This window comes from Carassius auratus, chromosome 16, assembly GCF_003368295.1.
Source record: "Carassius auratus strain Wakin chromosome 16, ASM336829v1, whole genome shotgun sequence".
NCBI classification, from domain to species: Eukaryota; Metazoa; Chordata; class Actinopteri; order Cypriniformes; family Cyprinidae; genus Carassius; species Carassius auratus.
Window position 1 is genome coordinate 11874451 of NC_039258.1, and position 26299 is coordinate 11900749.

General features: G+C 35.3%; 1 protein-coding gene across 3 annotated transcripts in view; it reads left to right on the forward strand.

The window, feature by feature from the left end:
* Positions 1–26299, forward strand: part of adcy2a (adenylate cyclase 2a) — a 157243-nt gene that overhangs the window by 62624 nt on the left and 68320 nt on the right. For all 3 annotated transcript variants that reach the window (XM_026284118.1, XM_026284119.1, XM_026284120.1), the window contains exon 3: positions 7703–7864. In XM_026284118.1, coding sequence (XP_026139903.1) covers positions 7703–7864 — 162 coding nt within the window. The remainder of the gene's footprint in view (positions 1–7702; positions 7865–26299) is intronic.

Genomic DNA, 26299 nt, shown 5'->3' on the forward strand with positions numbered 1-26299 from the left:
TTTTATCCAGAAACAATATTTCAAGAATCTTTTATCATGACTCTTTTATCATGACTTGTGTTTCACAGGACTTTCTTGCATTTGAAAAAAAGTTAAATATTTTTTTCATAAAATAATATAAATAAAATAATTCACTAAATTACCATAATAAAGCTAAACCTAACCACTTCTAAACAATATAAAAAATAACAGGCAAATAAAAGTACTGTACAGGTATTTAATAATAAACTATTAAAAAATATTATAAATTAATCTGTATTATAAGTCTTCTGTAGCCATAAAATGGGCCATATTTTAACGATCTAAACACAAAGTGTAAAGCGCATGGCACAGATGCACTCAGAGCATTTCCAAATCCACTTTTGCTATTTTAACAAGGTGCATGGTCTAAACGGATTGTCCCCATTTTCTTAATGAGTAATGAGTGTTTTTGTTGTGCTTAACGTGCAATAAACCAATCAGAGTCTCATCTTGCATTCCCTTTAAGAGCCAGTTGCACAAACTTCTTTGGAATGGCACCACAAGGCATCGTTAACTTGCAGAGCGCAAACCTCTGGAGGGCACATAAGATTGAACTAGTGAGTTTAGGTATATTGGTGCCGTGCCAGTGGTCTTCTTGTAGGCAAGCATCAGTTCCTTGAATTTGATGCAAGTGGGTACTGGTAGCCAATGTAACCTGATGAGGTGAGGAGTAATGTGAGCTTTTTGAAGACAACCCTCCATGCTGCATTCTGGATCAGTTGCAGAGGCTTGATAGTAGATGCAGGAAGGCCCGCCAGGAGAGCATTACAGTAGTCCAGTCTGGAGAGATCAAGAGCTTGGACAAGAAGTTGGGTGGCTTGCTCTGACAGGAAGGGTCTAATCTTAATAATGTTGTATAAGGCAAATCTGCAGGACCAGGTATTTGTAGCAATATGGTCTGTGAAGCTTAACTGATGATCCATCACAACTCCTAGGTTTCTGGCTGTCCTGGAAGGGGTATGGTTGACGAACCCAGCTGTATATATATATATATATATATATATATATATATATATATATATATATATATATATATATATATATATATATATATATATATATATACACACACACACACACACCTGAACACATATCTTATTTAGACTAGCACTCCCATGGGCGCAAATACATTTGCTAATTAAACGACGTGGGGCTGGATGGGAAAATGCAAACAGTGCCAGACTGAAACTAGCAAACACACTTGCACTGCGCCTTGCATCACATTGCGCCAAGTGTATTATAGGGCCCTATATCTTTATATGATGAACAAAGTTAATTTGGAGGCATAATTGCTGAAAATGATGAAGGATTCTCACTGAAAGCGATTTAGTGCATAAGTCCTCCTTTGGAAGGCCAAACCAAATAGTTTCGGTTTCTCAATGAAACAGCTCCACACACAGTGGAGTGAGCGGAGGCCGGAGGCTAGACTTTGCTTCATCCACGGTGAAAGCCGAAAAGTATCCCGACTCTTTTGAATGGTAATGTGCGTATATGTATAATGTTACAAATTATTTTTATTTCAGATAAATGCTAATCTTTCTATTGGCTCTTTCTTACTGTCTAAAACATTTGACTGGTAGTGTATTTAACCTATGTGTGACACTATCACATTTTGTTTAGGATAAGAATAAAACGTCAAGTCCAAAAATATTGTGTATTTTTTTTTTAATTAAATCTAGTTTTATTCACATTGGCCCATGGAAACCTATATGAACACAATTTAAAAAAAGTTGCAGGGGACAAATTTAACTTTTATTAAAAAAAAAACATTTTACATTCATGGTGCGTACACACATTAGGATAGGTTAGATGCCTGCCTCCTCTGCAAGTCCCTATCAGTCACTTTCCTGATTCAACTACTCTCTTCTTCTCCTCCTGCCTAGCTCTTTGGTTCACCTCACTCACAGAGGAAGCCTATTCTTGATAAAGCTGCTGTGAAAACATGGAAAAGCCAACAAGGAAGAAGTTGGGTGGGGGGAGCGATCTTTAGAAATTGTCATATATAAATGCTTCATCGCTCTGTCTATAGTGCATTGTGATTGGATATTTACACTGTCAATACAGGAAACAAACCAATGGGCCACTGGCTGCTCGCTGTCCCGTTGTGATGGTCCTTGGCCAAAAAAATAAAAAATAAATAAATAATAATAATAATAATAAAACAACATTCTGTCAGCCCCTAAGTGTGTCAGCCAACTAGGAAAATGCCCAGTATCCCCGATTACCAGTCCAGCCCTATGTATATATGTGTATGTGTGTGTGTGTGTGTACTTCTCACAAACCACTATTGTGAGGAGCGAGGAGTACAGAGCAAGGAGTAAACTTCACGGACCAGACATTCAATAAAAGACACCGAACTAAGAACAGGGAACACTTTAAATACACATGACATGATGAGCGGATGATCAGAAACACCTGGAACTAATGAAACAATTAACATAATTGCACATGAGGGAAAACTAGGTCGTGGAAAGCACGTGGAGGAGGAAAACATGAGACAAACTGAACAAAATCTGACAGTACTCTAAATATAATATGAGTATAATGATTTATGATGAATGAACAAATAACAAACAATTTATTTACATGAATAAAGCTCACAAATTCAGCAAATGCTGATTTTTTATGTACATGATCCTACATATAAACAAGTGTTTCTATATATAGTTTAAAATAATATGCCTAGTATGTCAAATATTTTCACACAATTTCAACAATGGCTAAAACTATAATTGTAAAACCATAAAGAGAGACTAGGCGATTTCCATTACTATTTCAGCTCCCCATTTTAATTTTTTCAATAATATTTTGTATTCTGAGTTGACCTATACTTTCCAGGTAAAGAACTGGCATAATGAAACCTCCTGACACGATGGAACTTATTGCAAGGAAGATTAAAACACAGTAGTACACATCAAAACTCAGTGGTAAATTGTGTCCAAGTGAAAAGATCAGTGCAGGTGGGAGGTAAGCAGTAAAAGTCAAGACAAAACTGTAAATGATGGTATGCAGGGCTCTTTTCTTTTGGGGATGAATATTACTTTTCCCTGAAGGATCAGGTTTTTTCAAAGCTCGAAAAACTGAGATATCACAAAAACCAATCACAGGCAGGGAAATGAACAGAGGTATAGATGTAAAAATAGTTGTAAAAACCCAAGGACATATAACTATAAGACATCCAAAACAAATGATAAACAACCAGATTGTCACAGCAATTACCTTCCTGATTATAGCAGTTCTCCTGTTGGTCATGTAGATAATGGGATGAACCACAGCAAAATAATAATCTCCACAGAGGCAAGCCATGAAGAGAGGTCTACCACATATAGGTAAGGAATATGTGAAATTATTAATCCATTCAAATTCTGTGTTGTGCAAAAGCATGTAGTTAAAGATACCAAAGGGCAAAACGGTTAGGAAAACAAGATCAATGACGGTCAGATTAAACACAAAGAAGTCATTAGTAGAGATGTTTTGCTGATGTCTTTGACAAAGTTCCCGAAGTACAGTAACACTGGCAGGGAGACCCAGAAGAAAACAAAATGCACTTAGACCAGACCAGAACAAAGGAACCACAGGCTGATCTGTGCAAAGTGTAAAATAGTTCCTGGTTCCATTTAAGAAATCTAAAGCACCCTGATGTAACGATAACAACTCTATAGACATTTTTAAGATTGATAATGGTCCGATCTGTATGAAGAAAGAAAACATCCCAATGAAACTTGTTATATAAATGGTTAAAATCTATTACATTCAAATATTTTAATTATCAATATAAGATTCAGTTAGTTTTAAAATAAGAGCGATATGCTCAGGCACTACAAAGACAAATAATTTACAATACATTTATTTATGTTATTTTAATAAAAAAATAAAAAAATTGTGGTTGTTTGTTTATTTTTGTCTTACCTCAGTGATGTCTTTCCAATAACTAAGAGGGAAGAGAGGCAGTGAGTAGAAATTATTCTCAGTTATGAATGAAATCTGAGAGGTCTTACATGGGCACTTAAAGCAATGGGTCATGTTGCTTGACTGTGACGTTTTGAATATGGTATGATGTTACACAACCAGAAAAAAACAAACACTCAAGTCATACTCCATATCACTGAACCAAAAATGCACAGCACAAGAGGGGTAAAGTCCCACATCAGTGCTATCTATTACCAGTTGACAATGGCTTTATTTTCAGTTCAACTTTTTTATTATTTTTAATTTGTTGGTTTAAGAAAATAATCTTCATTTAGTGGTGATTGATGTCGTGATATCATAGAATATGTCATTGGATAGTTACTAAACAATATAGTTGAGCTCATAAGTTTATACCACCTTACAGAATCTACAAGTGGCCTGCTGGTACTGCTACATCATAATCCAGCCCTGATTACAGCAGGCTTACAGCACTGCGCTGTAGCTGAACCATCATGTCTACTGAACACATCAATCATCTCCTTGTTGTGACAAATTTCTGTCATCACAAATACTTTCATCACAACACAGTGAAAACACAATGTACGCAATGATTATGAAATAAAATAACTAATAGACTCACACTGATCTTAAATAAATATTTTTTTATATACACTGGGATCTATATCAAAATACTCATAACACTTAATTTCTGAATAGGAGAAAGTGCAATGCACAACATGGTGAAATAGTTTTTTTTTTTTTTTTTATTATTAAATGAAAATAATTACAAACATACGAGGCATTAACCAGTTAAGCATATTCTCGTATACTACAGTAAAGATTGAGCAGAATCAGCAATAACAATACCATACAAAACATACCTAAGATTATAGATACAGCTACAAAACAAAAGCAGTAAAAAAAAAAAAAAAAAAAAAAAAAAATATATATATATATATATATATATATATATATATATATATATATATATATATATATATATATATAAATAAATAAATAAATAAATAAATAAAAAAACATAACAAATGAACAAAACTTAACGGGGCCATTTCAAATGAACTTAAATGATCTTTTTGTAAATTCAAGTAAAGTAAATAATTTAAGGGCTTTCCTTTCCTCCACAAGTTTAAGAGATTTACTTAGAAGATTCAACTCATTCCTCCAATGAGTCAAAGTAGGTTTGGCTTTATAATACCTGCATTTATGAATGAAAAACTTACCAAAAAACAAAAGAGAATTAAGTACAAAATCCATATTCTTATTTTCATCAAAAACACCAAAAATAATTGTCTTCACAGATAAAGACAATACAATTTCCCTGGACATTAGCCAGCTCTGAATTTCTCTCCAAAAAAATTGGACTGGGTCACAGTAAAAAAAAAGTGTTCTAACGATTCAATGTTTTCTACACAGAAGACACAATTATTTAGATCGAAATTGAATCTCAATCTCAAGAATTTGTTTGTTGGGTATATTTAATTTAAGATTTTGAAGTTGACTTCTTTTACTTTAGGTGGGAGTGGAAATGAAATGTAATTATTCCTTATTTTCTTAATTTTTTCCACTTCAAAGTCCTTAAGTATGTAAAACCTTTTTACTGGGTTGGGATAATATTTTTTAATCAGAAGATTCTTAATAACTTTGTTGTTGCATTTAAAATCACAAAAATCCAAACCTTCAATACAGAACTGACTAAGGACAGGGGAGACGGCAGAGTATTGAGTGTCTTCTCTAACCATTGCTCTCAAAGAACTTGGTATGGCTTTTAGAATTCTGTCATAATACTTAACATTACATTGAAGTTGGTATTTTGTACAGAATTCCTCATCCATAAAATGTGCAACAGCCCAAATGCCCTTGGATCTCCATTCCTCTATATACACAGATTTTCTGCTGAGCTGTATGTACCTGTTATTCCAAACTGGAGTATTATGTGGCGTAAAATTATAGTTATAGATTAATTTCCAATAGAGAAGTACTTGCTGATGGAAAACAGAGAGTTTAATCGGTAATGAGCTACATTCAAAGTCACAGCGCAGGAGAATGTCTATCCACATGGTGAAATAGTCTTGCCTTCTAAATTAAAGAGTCAGTTGCTAATTGGTAAAGTCAACAAATCACTGCTTCTGCCATTAGAAGCTCTAGATGCAATAGAAACTATACTACATCCTTAAAAGTATGTAAAGGACAAACTATAGCGTCATACAATTGCATTTTTAATGGACACTCTGAAGCATAGCTATGCACATCATGTCACTGTAAACAGGCTTGTCAATCATATTGTCACAGTTAACATCTTCCACATTTAATTTATTTAACTTCCTACTATGTCAGAGAGAAAAGAAGTAACACACTGATCTAGCAACCATGGTTCTTTCATGTGAATAACTCAAGTTTAATGCATTTAAATGTAGGCCAAATGGCCAAATAGATGTTTTGAAAATTTCACTTTGTTGTTGCAGATTAAATATATCATGGATGGCATTAAATAAATATTGCTTTACCAGGTTAAATGCTGATAATTAGTAAAAAACCCTTAATCTAAACCTTTTAACTTTTGGCCACACACATCCATGTTGTAGTTTCTTTTAACATTTCGTGTTTGTATTTGTTGTTCTGAACGGAATCGTGCACTTAAACCTGCACAAACGTATTGGCTGGTCTAGGCTGAAATATATATATATATATATATATATATATATATATATATATATATATATAATGCTATTTGATCTTAAGAAACAACATTTATGAGACAGTTGCTGTTAGATTTCAGATTTCAAATATGAAATTTTATTATAATCTTGGTGAACAGCTTTGGTTTCCCAATTCAAAGAGACACATTTAAATGACAAACTTTATGTTGTGGTCTTGCTGACTTAAAATTGCTGCTGTGCGCATGTGTCCATTGAGTTCATGAGAACTTACGGTGTCCCATTTGTTATTTTAGCTTTCAGAAGTTTGCTTGTAAGCTTTAAACTGTGATACGTTATATTATAAATTGAAATATAGCTTCAAAACCAGTAGTTTAATCTATAGGGCATTTAATCACTTCTATATCAATATATATGGTTTTGCACATAGAAGACAATACAATGATAGCATGCAGTATTTTTCATTTTAAGTTGGGAAAATTGTTGTTATTATTATCATTCTTTTCAGAATTTTTACTGTAAACAAAACAATATCAGGTGGACGTCACATGGTTGTCAATTATATGTTTCAGATTTACACTGATTTTCACTTTCACCATTTTCACGTTTGAGAACACACAGTGACTGCCAAATTTCAAATGAAAAAGCAAAGTCCATTTTGCAGCTGTATTTCCCATGTCTCGTTCTCTCTGTTTTGCCTATGTAACCTGCCAAAACTGAAATTCAATCACTATTCCTTTTGGATTTGAATTTCTGATGTCAACATGTAAAGCTGTAAGTCAGTCTCAGGGTGGAACTATAATTTGGGGTGTGTTTATATTGGGAGGTGACTTCAGTCACAGATGACCAGTATAAATAATGTTTTGACAAGAGGTTTTTTTTGTTTTTCACTGTCAAATTTTTTAACAAAATTGGGAAGAAAATACAATATTTTGAACCATTATTTTGGCCAACCAATGTGGTGATTGTCTCATGAATAAAACATGTTACAACCTTCCACAACGACAAAACTGAAAACATAGTTGAACGTTTTTGCTTAGACAACTAAAACCAAAATAATGTCATAATGTTTTCTGTCTCATGTCTCTTGATTCTAGGTGTCTTTCTTCTTGTTCATCATCTTTGTGGTATACACCATGCTCCCCTTCTCCATGAGAGATGCCATCATAGCCAGTGTGCTCACCGCGTCCTCTCACACTGTCGTTCTCAGTGTCTGCCTCTCCTCTACAGTCGACCATGTAGAGCCCCTGTTATGGCAGGTCAGTGCTCTCCCATCTGTCTTGATATGTGCTTGCCAAGAGCTGTGAGCTTTATCCTGTGCGCAACTGTTGAAGTTTGCCTTGTCTGTTGAGAAGGATCCTTGCCAATGGCTTGTGATTATGCATGTGTGTCTATGCAGGTTATGTATGAGTATTAATTCATAGATGATTTTTTGTAATTTATAATTTGAATGCTTGTAGACATATTGATATATTTGAAAGGCTTAGTGTGTTAGCATCCATGGTGAACATTTTCAACCGGAATTATAAAATGAATCATAAAACAAATGACCCAAAATGAAATAAACAGAGAAAATAATTATATAAAAAATAAATCTCACAGCATTTCCGAAAACATCAAAAACAGGAAGTGTCCTTAGAAAATGGGAATGTCTGTTTTCTGACTAAATATAACTGAAAATTGTAGAATATATCTGTAAATATTAGCGTCTCACCTCACCTCACAAATTTGCCTGTATTGATTTAGTTTTAATCTCCTCTAATTTTGCTTGTTGTGAACCATGTTACCCCTGGTGTCAGATTTCATTATCAATTAGATTGCTTGTTTAGAAAATTCAGGAAGCTAAATTGCTCCCATCTTAGTTCAAATGAATGTGTAAACAAGCAAATATGACCTTTCTGTAAAAACCCATATCTGTAAATGGCATACAGTAATGGCATGTATTTTAAATTCTGTGTAAAAAGGTCAAACTTTATAAGAACAGTAACCATTGATATCATTATAAAAAAGTCGGTAGCACTTTATTTTACAATCCTGTTCCTCATGTACATATTATGTACTTATTATAGTAATTACAATAACTATGTAATAACTAGGAACTAACCCTGAACCTACCCCTAAACCTAACCCTACCCCATTGTAGTTACCTTGTGTTACCAGAACTTTCTTAGATAAATACACTGTAAGTACAGTATAAGTACATGTTAGTACACGTACTGTAAAATAAAGTGCAACCAAAAAGTCAATGAATCTTCAGTTTTCAGTGTTCATTTCTTGCATTTAGTGCAAATGTTCCTTACTGCCTTAGATTACTCAAAAAGAACCATACGTGACTCCCTCACAATTACCAAATACTGTTTCTCAACTTTATTTCTCATACTGTCTCTATTTCTTTCACTTCCTTCCATGCTGCTCCTGGGTAGAAAGAGTCTTGAAAGCTGTGTATGTTAACACCTGGAATGCCTCATTTGCACTCATTTTTTGTATTCTCTAACACCTGTATTGCACAAGTCATTTTGGCAAGCTATAGTTTGGCAGTGCAATGAGAAAGACTTTAATATGCTTCCCTAGCAGTTTTGTGCATATTATATTGACTTGTGGAAACCAAGTTAATATATTTCCAATGTGTAAATTATTATTACTGGGTTAAAGTAGTTTGATGTGTTTAATGTTTAACAATGTTTAATAACAACAACAATAACAGTGCTAGATAGATAGATAGATAGATATATAGATAGATAGATAGATAGATAGATAGATAGATAGATAGATAGAGGTCATAATATTCTGAGGTCACTGTAGCCACCAGATCCAGTCTGTATCCAGATCAGAGGGTCACTGCAGTCACCCGGATCCAGTAGGTATCCAGACCAGATGGTTGATCGGCACCTAGAAAGGACCTCTACAGCCCTGAAAGACAGCGGAGACCAGGACAACTAGAGTCCCAGACACAGATCTCCTGTTAAGACCTTGTCTCAGACGACCACCAGGACAAGACCACAGGAAACAGGTGATTCTTCTGCACAATCTGACTTTGCTCCAGCTTGCAATTGAACTGCTGGTTTCGTCTGGTCAGAGGAGAACAGGCCCCCCCCTACTAAGCCTGGTTTCTCCCAAGGTTTTTTTTTTTCCATTCTGTCACTAATGGAGTTTTGGATCCTTGCCGCTGTCACCTCTGGCTTGCTTAGTTGGGGTCACTTCATCTACAGCGATATTGTTTACTTGATTGAAATTGAATGCACAAACACTATTTAAACTGAATAGAGATGGCATCACTGAATTCAATGATGAAGTGCCTTTAACTGTCATTTTGCATTATTGACACACTGTTTTCCTAATGAATGTTGTTCAGTTGCTTTGACACAATGTATTTTGTTCAAAGCGCTATATAATTAAAGGTGACTTGACTTGACTTGACTTTAGATAGATAGATAGATAGATAGATAGATAGATAGATAGATAGATAGATAGATAGATAGATAGATAGATAGATAGATAGATAGATAGATAGATAGATAGATAGATCTCTGTGAGGTGTTAGCATAGTAACTGTGAAAGAGCAGATTTTTGGCCCTTTAGGCTAGAATCTCTGCAGCATGTGTGATCTTTCTGCCAGCTCTTCCAGTCAGCATTTCAACCACTGCACACCAAAGCCATTTTTGGTAGAACTGCTAGTCGCAAGAGCAAAGTGTCACTAATCTTACCTTATGCTGGATGTGTATGGAACAGTTCATAATATACTGATTATATGAAATAATATTTAATTTTCCAGCTCTTAAACATAAATATCGGGCAACTTTCACAAACTTTAGGATGAGCTTTTTGGGCATACAATAAGTTTTTCCTTTTAAAAATGATTTGATTGCAATGTTTCTTTCAAAACTCTAATGGCAGAGTTAATTTTTGGGTTAACACTTCATTATTATTATTATTATTATTATTATTATCATTATTATATATTTTTATATTTTTAAGTTACAGGTTTTACATCCACGCATGTAATAAAAATATTAATGATTATTATTAATTATTTCAATGATTGTTATGTCTAACATGTCATATTACTGGTGAAAGGGAGAATTATCTCTAAAAAAGAGTAAACACTGTGCTAGCTCTACACTATAGAGACTGTGTCTGTTCCCTGAACTAGAAAATACAGAAAAAAACGTCCAAACCAAGTTAAAATTAACAATTTAATTGAGGTTCAACAAATAAAAAACAGATGCAATATGGATAAACAAATGATAAAGCTTGGCTTATTGAATATCTGATCCCTTTCTACGAAAACACTTTTTGTAAATAATATGATCACATATCATAATATAGATGTGCTCTGTTTGACAGAAACCTGGCTAAAACCTGATGATTACATTATTTTAAATGAGTCCACCCCCCCCACCCACCCAAGATTGCTTAAATTTATAACAACGTTTTCAGTATTTCTCAGAGGGCAGGCTTCACGTTTAACTTGTTTGAAGTAATGGTGCTTCATATAACATTATCCAGAGAAACAAATGTTAATGATAAATCCCCTGTTATGTTTGTACTGGCTACTGTATACAGGCCACCAGGGCACCATACAGACTTTATTAAAGAGTTTTGTGAATTTACATTCGAGTTAGTTCTGGCTGCAGATAAAGTTTTAATAGTTGGTGATTTTAATATCCATGTTGATAATGAAAAAGATGCATTGGGATCAGCATTTATAGACATTCTGATCTCTATTGGGGTTAGACAACACGTTTCAGGACCTACTCATTGTTGAAATCATACTCTAGATTTAATACTGTCACATGGAATTGATGTTGATAGTGTTGAAATTATGCAGCCAAGTGATGATATCTCAGATCATTATTTAGTTTTCATAAAGCCAAAATTTACTTTGTTAAAAGTATGGTAGAACCATCACTTCTACCACAAAATACTGCTTTTAAGTTATCTTCCTGATGTATCCAAATTCCTTAGCATATCCAAAACCTCAGAACAACTTGATGATGTAACAAAAACTATGGACTCTCTCTTTTCTAGCACTTTAAATACAGTTGCTCCTTTACGCTTAAGGAAGGTTAAGGAAAACAGTTTGACACCATGTATAATGAGCATACTCGCACCCTAAAGAGAGCAGCCCGAAAAATGGAGCGCAGCTGGAGGAAAGCAAAACTAGAGGTATTTCGTATTGCTTGGCGGGAAAGTAACCTATCCTACAGAAAAGCATTAAAAACTGCTAGATCCGATTACTTCTCTTTTAGAAGAAAACAAACATAACCCCAGGTATTTATTCAATACAGTGGCTAAATTAACGAAAAATAAAGCCTCAACAAGTGTTGACATTTCTCAACACCACAGCATGACTTTAGGAACTACTTTACTTCTAAAATCGATACTATTAGAGATAAAATTGCAACCATTCAGCCGTCAGCTACAGTATCACATCAGACACTGCACTATAGACCCCATGAGGAACAGTTCCACTCATTCTCTACTATAAGAGAGGAAGAATTGTATAAACTTGTTAAATCAACTAAACCAACAACATGTATGTTAGACCCTATACCATCTAAGCTGCTAAAAAAGGTGCTTCCAGAAGTCATAGATCCTCTTCTGACTATTATAAATTCCTCATTGTCATTAGGATATGTCCCCAAAACCTTCAATCTGGCTGTTATTAAGCCTCTCATCAAAAACCACAACTTGACCCCAAATAACTAGTTAATTATAGACCAATCTCGAATCTCACTTTTCTGTCCTAGACACTAGAAAAGGTGGTATCCTCACAATTATATTCCTTCTTAGAGAAAAATGGTATATTTGAGGATTTCCAGTCAGTATTTAGAGCGTATCATAGTATTGAGACTGCTCTCCTTAGAGTTAAAAATTATCTGCTCTTATCATCTGATCGTAGGTGTATCTCTCTATTAATTTTATTGGATCTTAGTGCTGCGTTTGACACAATTGACCACAACATTCTTTTGCATAGACTTGAACACTTTGTTGGCATTAATGGAAGTGCATTAGCATGGTTTAAATCCTACTTATATGACCGCCATCAGTACGTAGCAGTGAATGAAGATGTATCATATCGATCACAAGTGCAGTATGGAGTACCTCAAGGCTCAGTACTAGGGCCGCTACTCTTCACGCTTTATATGTTACCCCCTGGGAGATCTCATCAGGAAATATGGTGTTAGCTTTCACTGTTATGCTGATGATTCTCAGCTCCATATTTTTTTTTCACGGCCCGGTGAAACACACCAATTTGAAAAACTAATGGAATGCATAGTCGATATAAAAAACTGGATGACAAGTAATTTCTTACTGTTAAATTCTGAAAAAAAAAAAAAAAACAGAGGTGTTAATTATAGGACCTAAAAACTCTGCTGGTAATAACCTAGAACACTGTCTAAGACTTGATGGTTGCTCTGTCAATTCTTCCTCATCAGTTTGGAATGTTTGGCATTCTTTCCTTAGAATGCCACATTTCTAGCATTTGTAAAACTGCATTTTCCATCTCAAAAATATATCTAAATTATGGCCTATGCTCTCAATGTCAAATGCAGAAATGTTAATCCATGCATTTATGACCTCAAGGTTAGATTATTGTACTTTATTGGGTGGTTGTTCTGCACGCTTAGTAAACAAACTACAGCTAGTCCAAAATGCAGCAGCAAGAGTTCTTACTAGAATCAGGAAGTATAACCATATTAGCCTGGTCCTGTCAACACTGCACTGGCTCCCTATCAAACATTGTATAGATTTTAAAATATTGCTTATTACTTATAAAGCCCTGAATGGTTTAGCACCTCAGTATTTGAATGAGCTCCTTTTACATTATAATCCTCTACGTCCGCTACATTCTCAAAACTCAGGCAATTTGATAATACCTAGAATACCAAAATCAACTGCGGGCGGCAGATCCTTTTCCTATTTGGCGCCTAAACTCTGGAAAAACCTACCTAACATTGTTCGGGAGGCAGACACACTCTTGCAGTTTAAATCTAGATTAGATTTATCTCTTTAATCTGTCTTACACATAACATACTAATATGCTTTTAATATCCAAATCTGTTAAAGGATTTTTAGGCTGCATTAATTAGGTAAACCGGAACCGGGAACACTTCCCATAACACCCTATGTAATTGCTACATCATTAGAAGAATGGCATCTACGCTAATATTTGTCTGTTTCTCTCTTATTCCGAGGTCACCGTAGCCACCAGATCCAGTCAGTATCCAGATCAGAGGGTCACTGCAGTCACCCGGATCCAGTACATATCCAGACCAGATGGTGGATCAGTACCTAGAAAGGGCCTCTACTGCCCTGAAAGACAGCGGAGACCAGGACAGCTAGAGCCCCAGATACAGATCCCCTGTAAAATCCTTTATATCAGAGGAGCACCAGGACAAGACCACAGGAAACAGATGATTCTTCTGCACAAACTGACTTTGCTACATCCTGGAATTGAACTACTGGTTTCGTATGGTCAGAGGAGAACAGGCCCCCCAACTGAGCCTGGTTTCTTCCCAAGTTTTTTCTCCATTCTGTCACCGATGGAGTTTCGGTTCCTTGCCGCTGTCGCCTCTGGCTTGCTTAGTTGGGGTCACTTCATCTACAGCTATATCATTGACTTGATTGCAATATATGCACAGACACTTTTTAACTGAACAGAGATGACATCACTGAATTCAACGATGAACTGCCTTTAACTATCATTTTGCATTATTGACACACTGTTTTCCTAATGAATGTTGTTCAGTTGCTTTGATGCAATGTATTTTGTTTAAAGCACTACATAAATAAAGGTGACTTGACTTGACTTGACTAGCTAACTAAACATGAGCTGTTATTTTTTGCAACTAGACATGTTATGCATATATTAAACATATGATGATTTTGTGTGAAACAGAATTCAATTCATTATTTTGTTTTTACTTGTTTTTACTTTACTTTTGAAATTTTTTATAAAAATAGATAAGCTGCTATTATTCTGGTTTGATCCCTTTTTATATTATGTATCTGAGTGTTAATTGCAATGTCAAAATTCACATAGCTAAAAGGCCACTAGACTAATGTTTTAATATTGGTAACTTTTAATGCTGGGAGCTTTAAAAGGTCTGAATCAGATACAGACAGAATGCCTGAATAGATGTGACCCCTTAACCCTTTTCAAATCTCTTATGTTTCTAAAACCTTTTATTTTTTAAAATGTTTTTTGGATACCTTCAGGTGCTAAATTAGAATTACAGTTTTGTCTGTATTATGTTAGCTGTGATAGTGTTTTGCCTCAGTGATGTTCAGTTTGAGTTGGATATGATCTTGGTGTCACTGGCAGGTTAAATTTTATTATATTTTAGTGTTTCCCTGTGGGGCACTCAGAAAATAACAATTCATGCTCTTTAGTGTTTAATGATGATGGTAGAGCCACAGGTTCAACTAGGTGTTGACCTAGGTGAGGACAGCAATACAATCCAAAAGATGAATGGGTTGATGCAGTTCTAACTGAATGGATACTATTGATAGCTTTCAGTCACATGACCGGCTCGAAGACCTGGAGGGCAAAACATCCATAGAACTGCGACACAAATTTTCCATCTGTGACAACTCCTCACTCTCAATAGCTAATGGTAACAATCTAGTGCTCAAAAAGTACACTCGATTCAATTGTGGCTTCCAGTGTAAGAGAAGCAATAGACTCTGTACTGACCCCAGCACTCTACATTTGAATATTGAGAGTGAGGAGCTGTCATCATAGTACAGAGCCCCTCCCCTCGATATCATAGTCTCCCCCATGTTGGCAGGATCCTGGCGGCAAAACATGATTGTTTACATGTGTTGTTAACTCGGTAGTAGGGGAGGTTTTTCCGCAATTCTGCATTGTTTTATCATGCCTGGAAGTCACTGCTGCGTTAAAAAAAACTGCTCCAATACTTCACACGATACATATGGGAACATAGTAACAATTGAATACAGTTTTTTTTAGGTTACACCAAGTGCAAAACAGCTGTATTTGGAGAAGCCTCCACGCATACTTTATATATGGACATTATGAATTATCTTGTTTTTGGTCTATGTTACTACACAATGCAGGCGTTTAAAAGCCACAAGTCTTTGGAAAGTTACGAGGCTTTCTGCTGTGACTGGGTCCATCTACAAGCCTCCAGGTGGTGAAAACAGTGTTGTACTGGGCAAAGTAAGTTTCTTCACATGCATTTTACTATAATTACATTTAATAATTACATTGCATTTAGCAGACACTTTTTGACCAAAATGACAAAGTAACTTAAATAACTAGTTTCGTAAACACTAGATTGTAACAAGATGTTCAATGTACACAATATTTTCCAACATGTTTTGATGTAGGCTAAAGCTGTGTATGTTTAGTTATTTAGTTGTAATTAGATTTTAGCTCAATGACACATACTTTACCAAGTTTTTGTGTTGGGTGTTGGGGGCTGCAAAGTGGACAACCCAGTTCTGGTTTGGCTAAGGTAGTTAAATGTGTGATTGCAAGATGTAAATGTCCTGGTTAGATTAAAGCCATTAACAGTGTGAATGCAATGTGACTCACACCGTAAACAAGACAATTCACAATGTCCATATGTGTGCATGGAGGTACTGTAAAAGGTCCAGGTCTCTGTGCCATTCTGCTTCAGGGAGCTCATATGGGTCGATATTTTGGATGCCTGAGAGCTTCTCCAAATACCGCTGTTTTGCGCTTGGTGTGAGATTGTTCCTGTAAGGTCCCCTTTCTTTTGCCTTATCTTTTTGCATTGCATTGTTTTACTTTCTTCCTTTTCTTTCTCCTATTCGTAGATCCATGTCTGTTCCACCGGCATAATAAATGCACAAAAATGAAAGAGCTCTGGAATGTTTAGTCGCGCCTCTGTGAAGTTCTGAAGGCATTGCCCCTGGCAACCGTTAGCGTCTCATACCGTCATGGCCGACCGGCTCAGACCCCGCCCAAATCAACTCAAATCGGCACGTGACTCCTCTCTCTCAATAGCAGCATTCATATCCTTTCTGGGGAGGGTGGAATCTTTCATTTTTTTCTTTATTGTAGACTGTTCAATCTCTCTTTTCCGAACTTCCTAGACTGCTGAGGTACTCATAGTGGGCTAGGCAAAGAGAGGTTGAAAATTTACTGATATGGTATCTTCAGATATATTGCTGTGCTACATCATTTGTATAATAGAATTTTGTTAGGGGGAAAAATATTTCAGGCAATGTCAACCCAGACTCACTGGAATTACGTGATGGCATATATTCTCTGAGTACTTTCACTGCAATTTTCCAATAACATGTCCATAAGAGCCAGATGCGAGTTTATTAAACAGTGTTATTAAAAACATGTGCCTGTTGATACAAAATGGTTGTAAATTAATATTGTGTTGTTTGTAGCACGCTTCACAACACTTTAAAACGCAGCACAAGATAGCATGTTTAATTTTATCCAAAACAGTTTACATGTTATTAGTTTTTCTTTTTTTTTGTTGTTGTACCTATCACGGCAGTCCAGAAACTAAATGTCTCTTGAGTGGCACTAAAATGTTAATGCTCTATCACATAATATTAACATACCACCTGTACCCTAAACTAAACCAACAGTGTTAACAAAAGGAAACTTAAAAAATATAAATGCATTATACTCTACATGAATATAAACATTCAACCATTACTACTCTAGGTCCATAATGCTAATGCACCGCTCACAAACACTAATTCGAATCTTGGCCACCGATGCAACCAACTGCTGATAATCGGTTTACGTGGCAGCAGTTGACAGATGTTCACCCCCCCACACAATAAGGAATAGCCAAGTAAGACTTTTTAATCTAGGATCTGTATTAATTGTTGTATGTAATTATGCATTGTATTGTATACTTTAAATAAAATGATTTGCTTATATCTGTAAATACTTTCACATTGTATAAACAGTGAGTACAGGAAGGTGTACATGCATCTGTCCATTCATTCATACCTATTTTAAATACATTTGCTTCTCCCGCTGTAAAAACCAGCTGGAAAATAAATATGTCCCATCTCTGAGCCCAGTGGGTAATATGCAGATACCATGATTTAATGCTAATGCACTCCTCAGAGTGACACACTCACGCTTGGGAGGTGTACACATACTCTGACCTCCCTGTAGAAGTCATTAAACTTTGCTTCTATGAAATTAAGCTTGTCCAGATTATTCAACACAAGAAATGAAGTTGGCCTGTCCATAGAATGTTGCAGTCTGTGCTTCTCCAGATTACCAAACCAAAATCACAGAGATTTCTGAAATATTTATTCCGAGATTAAATCGAAAGCAAACGCAATGCCTTCTGTCTCAGTTTTGCAAAAGATCTGCAAAAATCTTAATCAAAAGTCAAATGTCTACCTGAAAATTCAAACATATAATCAGATTCTGCTATAGATTCTTAAAGAAAAGATTGTAAAATATTGTTCATTATTTTTGTATAAGGCAGGAAAGCTTTAGGAATAAACACTGTCTTTTACTTGTATGTCTTACGGGTCATCTTGCGGAGCTACTCCTGATTTTAAGTCTAATGTCTAGCTGTAACATCTTGCAAAACCATGTGAAGTGTCATTGAAATACATTATGTGTTTATGGGCATCTAAAGCACTTCACATTCACACGCACATTTACATATACGTAGGAGAAACTACATTGAGCTTTGAAAGTGCAACATCCAAGAATTAAAAATTTCTGTACTGTTTGTCTGCAATACACTGTAAAAAGGATACTGTGAAATTTACAGTAACTTACTGCCAGCAATTAGCTAGTAAGTTGCTGTAGTTCATTTCACAGTATGCTTACTGTAAACTTAATTGCAGTAACTTTAAAAATACTGCTTTTTTACTTTTACAGTAAAAATCACAGTACTGTGTTACATCACCTCACATATTTTACTACTGTAATAAGGATTACAGCTTTAATTTTGTGTACTGTAAAATGAAGACACTGTTTTTGCCACAAAAATGCCATTTATTTATAACTTTTGACACTTTTAATTTCTAAATTCATAAAATAAAAATAGCATAGCAAAAAAAAAAAAAAAAAAATCAATAGGTAAACATTTTTCTGTTAACATTTCATTTCGTTTTGTATACAACAACACTTTCTGAACATACAAATCAATCCTGTTCAAATGTATTAAATTGTTTGGTTTAAAATTAAATTATTTTAATTATATATTAAATTAGAATGTATAAAAGGCAAATTAAATTATTTAAAAACAGCAGGATTTCAAACAGTAGAATTTGGTCCCTGAATGTTGTTTTTCTCCAAGAACCTTTATTTTTTTTAAGAAATGGACCTGAATTAGTCAATTTCCTGGACTGGAGTCTTCTACCCTGCAGTGGAAGAAATGTATTATTAATGGAAAGGTTTATAAGCAAGACAGATGGGTTGATGACAATATATGAAAGTTTGATTGGATCATTTGATTACTTAAAACACACATATTAGTGCCTGGAGAGAAAAATCGATTCACCTAGCTATTTCATAGATTCTAAAATCTTTTTTTTTTCCATTATTTTTTATTTCATAATCTAAATGTCCTTGCTTGTAGATGAGGTTGACAGAAGTTAGCCACTTTCGTTACAAGAGTGGATGAAATGTGTCGTTATCTATGAGTATTAAAGTGTCGTAACATCCAGAGTGGACATGTAGAAGAGACACGAGACTGAACACACTGAAAAGCCTTTGCCCTGCTTAGATGCTGAGAGAGAGATTATACAAGAGCACTGCACGATTCATCAAAGACTGTGATCTCGGTCATTGGGACCTTTCAATTTGTCTGTTTATTAAACTTTGACAAAATCATATAACAACATTCATAGACGTTAGTCAAGAAACAGCTTCACAAATGGTCTTTTAAATAAATATTTTAAGTTTTGATATTTTATATGCTCATTACAGTGAGCACAATAATGGAAGTGTGAAGAGTAGGGATGGTAATTTTGAGTAATTTAGAAGTCAAGTACTCTAATAACCAAGTACTTTAGTATTAAAGTGAAGAAAAGAAAATGTGATGTGCATGAAATTTTGACTTTGGAGTGGCTGTGCTTACTTTTCTACCATTTGCATGGTGAGTAAAAATAAAAGTTTGATGTTTAAAAATTACACAACAGTCCATATAAACCCAAATAAACACTTTGAGAAGTATTTTACTAATCAGGTATGTGGTTAAAGAATGAGTACTCAAATATTTGTTCTCATTCCTAGTCAAAAATATATCAACAACAGTGTTAATTTCGTTGACTAAATATTTTCGTCATTATTTTCGTCACAAATATATTTTTGCAGACGAAAACGAAACGAAAACTAAAAAAGAAGGCACTGATGGAGACTAAAACTATGACTAAATTGATTGACATTATCGTCAACGAATAAATGACGAGACGAAAATAGACTGTGACGAAAATCAAATCAGCAGACGGGAGAGATGCGAGGAATCAACAAAAGAACCGGCAAAACGGAACAGGCGAGACTGTGATTGTGACTTATTGAGACGTGAAGCGAAGGTTTTCAGTTTTTAAATGAGCTCCCGGGAAGACGGCATTCGAAGAGGTGATGTCTAAAAGAGCGACAAAATGTCCACAGCTCACTTCACGTTTGACGACGAACAAAGCAAAACAAAGTGTAAAGCACGCGGAGCGCTCATTCGTGGCAACACAACCAATTTGAAAAGACATTTACAGACGAGCCACCCGGACATTTTCTCAAATGTAATTTCACAACGATGTTCTTTTGTTTATTGAGCTAAGCAAAATTGGAAGACTGCAGTGCGTGGATGTTGTAGCATTAAATATTACGAACTGAAAAGTACTTTAAAATAGCCCATATCAAGTTAGATGGGAGCACACTACTAATACGTAATATTATGATACATACATTTGATTAATACCAATGTTTAGTATATTTTATAATGTTCTACTTGTTGACAATATCACAAATATTTCTATATTGTGAAACATAAGTGTTCACATCCTATCATTATACAACTAATCTAGCAATATTTAAAACATACAATATTGCTAGATAAATGAATACCTTATAAAATCTTGTTACTTTTTTTATCCACCCAACTTATTAAATATTTACTTTAAATGTATGCACTTATTGTTCAGCTCAGCTGTAAGCTTTAAGGTCCTGGACCTAACTTTATTTTTCTTTTATTGATGGTCAATTGGCAGCTAGTTATTGTTTACATTATCATGACAGTGTTTGTTGCTGCATAAAAGCTTTTGAATCGAAATAAAGACACAGTTGTGTTGAAATAAAGTTGAATTTGTGTTTTATATATTTTGGTTAAGTTTGTTTCCTATACCAGCTGTAAAAAATTGTCTAGTAAATCTGTTATTGATTTTAGTCTTATTTTAGTCGACTAAAATACCAAGCAATTTTGGTCGACTAAAATAAGACTAAAATTAAAACAAATCAGATGACTAAAACTTGACTAAAACTAAAAAGAAATATAGCTGCAAGCAGCAATCACGGGGCCAAGCATTCCAGCGGCAACATCAGGAGCTAAGCAGACCAAATGCAACAATGAATAATGAAATTAATAATTGCATGATTGTAATTGAAATGGCTGAAAATCGTTAATAAAAGTTCCACAGCGAGGAGCTAAGCATGGCATGGAGCATCAGACCAAATGCAACGAGTAAGAAAAGCAATTATTGGAAGAGTGTAATTGAAACAGCCAGTAAAACTCCAGTAAAATGATGCATTATCATTTTTGGAAAATAGTTGGCGCTGTAATCAAATCGCTTTGTTGTGTTCTGTGGGAGGTGACAATGTTGTGGGCAATTTCTTTCAAAATACTTACAGACCTTTAGGGCAATGAGTCGAACATGCCCACCAAGTTTCGTTCCGATCGACTTCCATTAACCTTGTCAAATAGATGCTTAAAGTTGTTTGGCCAATGGCGGCCATGTTTTTTAAGATAAGTGAAATTCCTCATAGAGCACTTATGCCACATTGGGCCATACCAATTTTCAAGTTGATTGGATCAGCGGTTGCTTAGTTATAGCCATTTTAGTTTTTTTTCATCCTGTAGCGCCACCAAGTGGCAGATATGGAAAAAATAATAATTTGACTAAAGTTTTTGTTCATGCATATGAGTTCTGAGTTTGGTGAAGATATCTCATTTTGTTCCCGAGTTATAGCCTTTTCCATAAAATTGGTCCGCGAATTTGAATGTTTTGGGTCACCTGGTTTTTTGTTCAGTCTTGATCAAACCACTGCAGTAATATTCTCAGGACTCTCTAGATCAATAACTTTGAAAAAATATGTTGTATTTTGTCCTTTGGTTAGATAACATTTAAACAGGCCTAAAAAACAAAAGATTTCTGTTGTGAATGGCATTAAACTGCAAAAAAAAAAGGGGGTAATATAATCACACATGCATTAGATCTGTATTTTTTCTAAACAATCATGCAAAATTTAACAGAGATTAGGTAAAAAAGAACACTGTAATATTTATACAGCTTCAAAACCCAGTGTTGAATAAAAAATTGCAATTATAACCACTAGATGTCACCGGAAGACCACTAATGAGCTCACTAAAGACTAAAACATTACAGTTTATGGGCTTGTTGAGGGATTCATCTAGAAAAAATGTATATTACTATTATTTAATATTACTGTTCAAGCATTTCAGATCACATTGAGTCAAAGTTTACCAATTTATTCATACAGATATATCTAATGTTTATAATTATGCCAGATTATGATTGCAATGAAACCTGAAAAATGACATAGAAGCCCATAAAAACAGAAGACTTGCAATAGGTTTTATCACCCATCATTTATTTTAATTATCTATATATATAACAAAATGTGTGCATCTGTGTGTGGGTTTAAGCATGCTTATTGAGTATTAATATAGTAGTTTAAACATTTCATGTTTGTGTGTGTCTGTAATTCTGTTCTATTCTTTTACTGTCAGCCATATCTAGGTTATTTAAAAATCAGTGCAGTACTATTATCTAGACTGTGAAATTATACATAAATTGCGTATGCTTCTTTGGAATGAAATTAAGACAACATATAACAGTTATAAAGGTTAAAGTGACAGTGTTGTATGATAAATTGCATTTACGACCACTAGATGTCACTGGAAGACCACTAATGGGCTTTGCAGAGATATAGCCTCAGACTCATTTTGTGAAGATGCCTGACATCTGAAGCAGCGCTGTACAAAAACGGTTTCGTCTATTGACACGAAATCCATAACTTTTTGTCAGCACGGTCTGAAGATGATCTGATTCAATTTTGGTGAAAATCAGACAAACTGTTGAGGATGAGTTTAAAAAAAAAGGTTTTCAACATGAATCAAAATGGCGGACAGGAAGTTTTGCTTAATATGACATAATTGGTATGTATGTTGTCGGCATGTCCCAATGAACATTTTGAGACATGTTTCATGATAATAGGCTAATGCAATCAAAAGTTATTAGCATTATTGGAAATGTAAAAATTAGCGGTTATTGATTGGTTTATTACTCTTGACCAATAGGTGGCGCTGTGACCAAAATGATGTGGCGTGGTCAATGTGATGTGACAATGTCACATATTAAGTTTTGTGTAAATATCTCCAACCTTTGCAGAGATACAGCCTCAGATGCAGTTTGGCATCTTTCCAGCAAATTCGTTGGTACGCTAATTGAAAACGGTTACGTGTATCGACACAAATTCCATAACTTTTTGCCAGCATGGTCTGAAGATGATCCAAATCAAATTTGGTGAAAATCTGAGCAACGGTCTAGGAGGAGTTCGAAAAAGTAGGTTTTCAACATGAATCAAAATGGCGGACAGGAAATTTTGCCAAAATTGACAAATGGGGTATCGGTGTTCTCGGCATGACCCAAGGAATCTATCAACATCAGCTTTGTTACAATAGGCTAATGTATGCAAAAGTTATTAGCATTTTTCGAAAAAATCGTTATAACTATTGACCACAAGGTGGCGCTGCCCCCAATTTTTTTGTGTACATTCAGGGCATGGAGCCGGACATTTTTGTAATTATTTGCGAAACGATACGGAACTTCATTCTTAAGATACAGCAATTTACAACTAAATCCAAAATGGCCGACGCCCAAAATGGCCGAATTGGGAAAATTCGGTATCATTCGACTCGGAATGATGCACTGAATCTAAAGACACCACTTTTGTGATTTTTGGCAAAACCGTTCAGAAGTTATGAGCAAAAACATGCATTTTTCATATCTCCTGACCACTAGGGGGCACAGCGCCGAAACACTGCAGGTAGTCCCAGGGAATGGTTATTATAAGACCCACCAAGATTGGTCTCAATAGGCCAAACCGTTGCGGAGATATAGCCTCACGTTCACGTTTGCGTGCTTTTCGAAGAATTCGTTCATGAGCTATTCGGAAACGGTTTGAGAAATCAACTTGAATTCCATAACTTTTTGCCAGCATGGTCTGAAGATTATCTGATTCAATTTTCCTGACAATCGGTGCAACGGCCTAGGACGAGTTCGAAAAAGTAGGTTTTACGAACAATTGACGATAGCGAAAAAACTAAGCCTTGCGATTTTTGAATTTCGGTGTCCATTCGACTCGGCATGAGCCAAGGAATCACAGGAAAAAAGAATTTTCATTTTGTGGCTTACGGTTCAAGAGTTATTAGCATCAAGTTTTTGAAAGTTTAGACAATTGGTGGCGCTAGAGAGTTTGAGTTAGAGACTTCAAATTTGCTACGGTTAATGTTCAGACAGTCCTCTATTAGTGTGCCAAATTATACAACTTTCCCGCAATCGGTTCTATGGGCTACCATAGACTTGGGGTGGAAGAAGAAGAATAATAATAATAAATATAGCTGCAAGCAGCAATTACGGGGCCAAGCACTCCAACGGCAAATGTAGGAGCTAAGCATGGCATGAAGCATCACACCAAATGCATTAATGAGCAATAACAGTAATTTTGGAATTATTGTAATTGAAATGGCAAAAAAAAAAAATCATAATACCACCTCTAGTAGCATGATTACTTGGCTTATAAAGTTTGACCAATAGGTGGCACTGTTATGAAATCAATTTGGTGTACTCTGTTTGACTTTTCAATGACACACACAAAGTTTGGTGTTAATATGCCACAGCATTCCAGAGATGCAGCCTCAAGTGTCATTTTGTCATTGTGTTTCAACTTCGTCGCTTTGGTATGCGAAAACGGTTTTGTCTATCGACACAAAATCCATAACTTTGTGTCAACATAGTCTGAAGATCATCTGATTCGAATTTGGTGAAAATTGGACATACGGTTCATGAGGAGTTCGAAAAAGTAGGTTTTCAACATAAATCAAAATGGTGGACCGGAACTTCAGTAAACACTGGCATATTTGGTATCTATGTTATCGGCATAAGCCAGGGAATATTTTGAGCCCAGTTTCGTTGCAATAGGCTAATGGACTAAAAAGTTATTAGCATTTTAAAAAGTGTAATTACTCATGGTTAATGAATGGTTTATTACTCTTGACCAATAGGTGGCGCTGTTACCAAATTTATGTGGCATGGTCAGTGTGAGGTGGCGATGACACATACAAAGTTTGGTGCAAATATGTCAAAGTGTTGCAGAGATACAGCCTCAAATGCATTTTGGCACCCTTCCAGCAAATTCGTTGATGCGCTAAATGAGAACCGTTACGTATATCGACACAAAATCCATAACTTTTTGCCAGCATGGTCTGAAGATGATTCACGTCAAATTTGGTGAAAATTGGGCTAACGGTCTAGGAGGAGTTCGAAAAAGTAGGTTTTCAACATTAAGCAAAATGGCGGACAGGAAGTAAGGCCAATTTTCACATTATTGGTATCAATACTCTCGGCATGACCCACAGAATATAGCAAGACCATTTTAATTTTAATAGACTAATTTATTCAAAAGTTATTAGCGTTTATGTGATATTTCATTATAACTATTGGCCACAAGGTGGCGCTGCCACCAAACTTTTTGAGTACCTTCAGGGCATGGAGCCGAATATTTTTGTAATTATTTGCGAAACGATACGATGCTGCGTTCAAAAAATACAGCATTTTGAAACATAATTCAAAATGGCCGACGCCTAAAATGGCCGACACAGGAAAATTGGATATCATTCGACTCGACATGACTCACTGAATCTAAAGAGACCAGTTGTGTGATTTTTGGCCAAACCATTCAGTAGTTATAAGCCAAAATATGCATTTTTCATATCTCCTGACCACTAGGTGGCGCTGTGTCGAAACACAGCAGGTAGTCTCAGTTCATGCTTGTTATAACACACGCCAAGTTTGGTCTCAATATGACAAACCGTTGCCGGGATATAGCCTCACGTGCATGTTTGCGTGCTTTTTGTCAAATTTGTTTACGTGTCATTCGACAACAGTTGGACGAATCAACTTGAATTCCATAACTTTTTGCCAGCATGGTCTGAAGATGATCTGAGCCAATTTTCGTGGCAATCGGACTAACCGTCTAGGACGAGTTCGAAAAAGTAGGTTTTTCGAATAATTGAAAATAGCGAAAAAACTAAACCTTGCGATTTTTGAATTTTAGGGTTCATTCGACTTGGCCTGAGCCAAGGATTCAGAGGAAAAAAGAATTTCCATTTTCTGGCTTACGGTTCAAAAGTTATTAGCATACAAACATTGAAAGTTTGGACAAGTGGTGGCGCTAGAGAGTA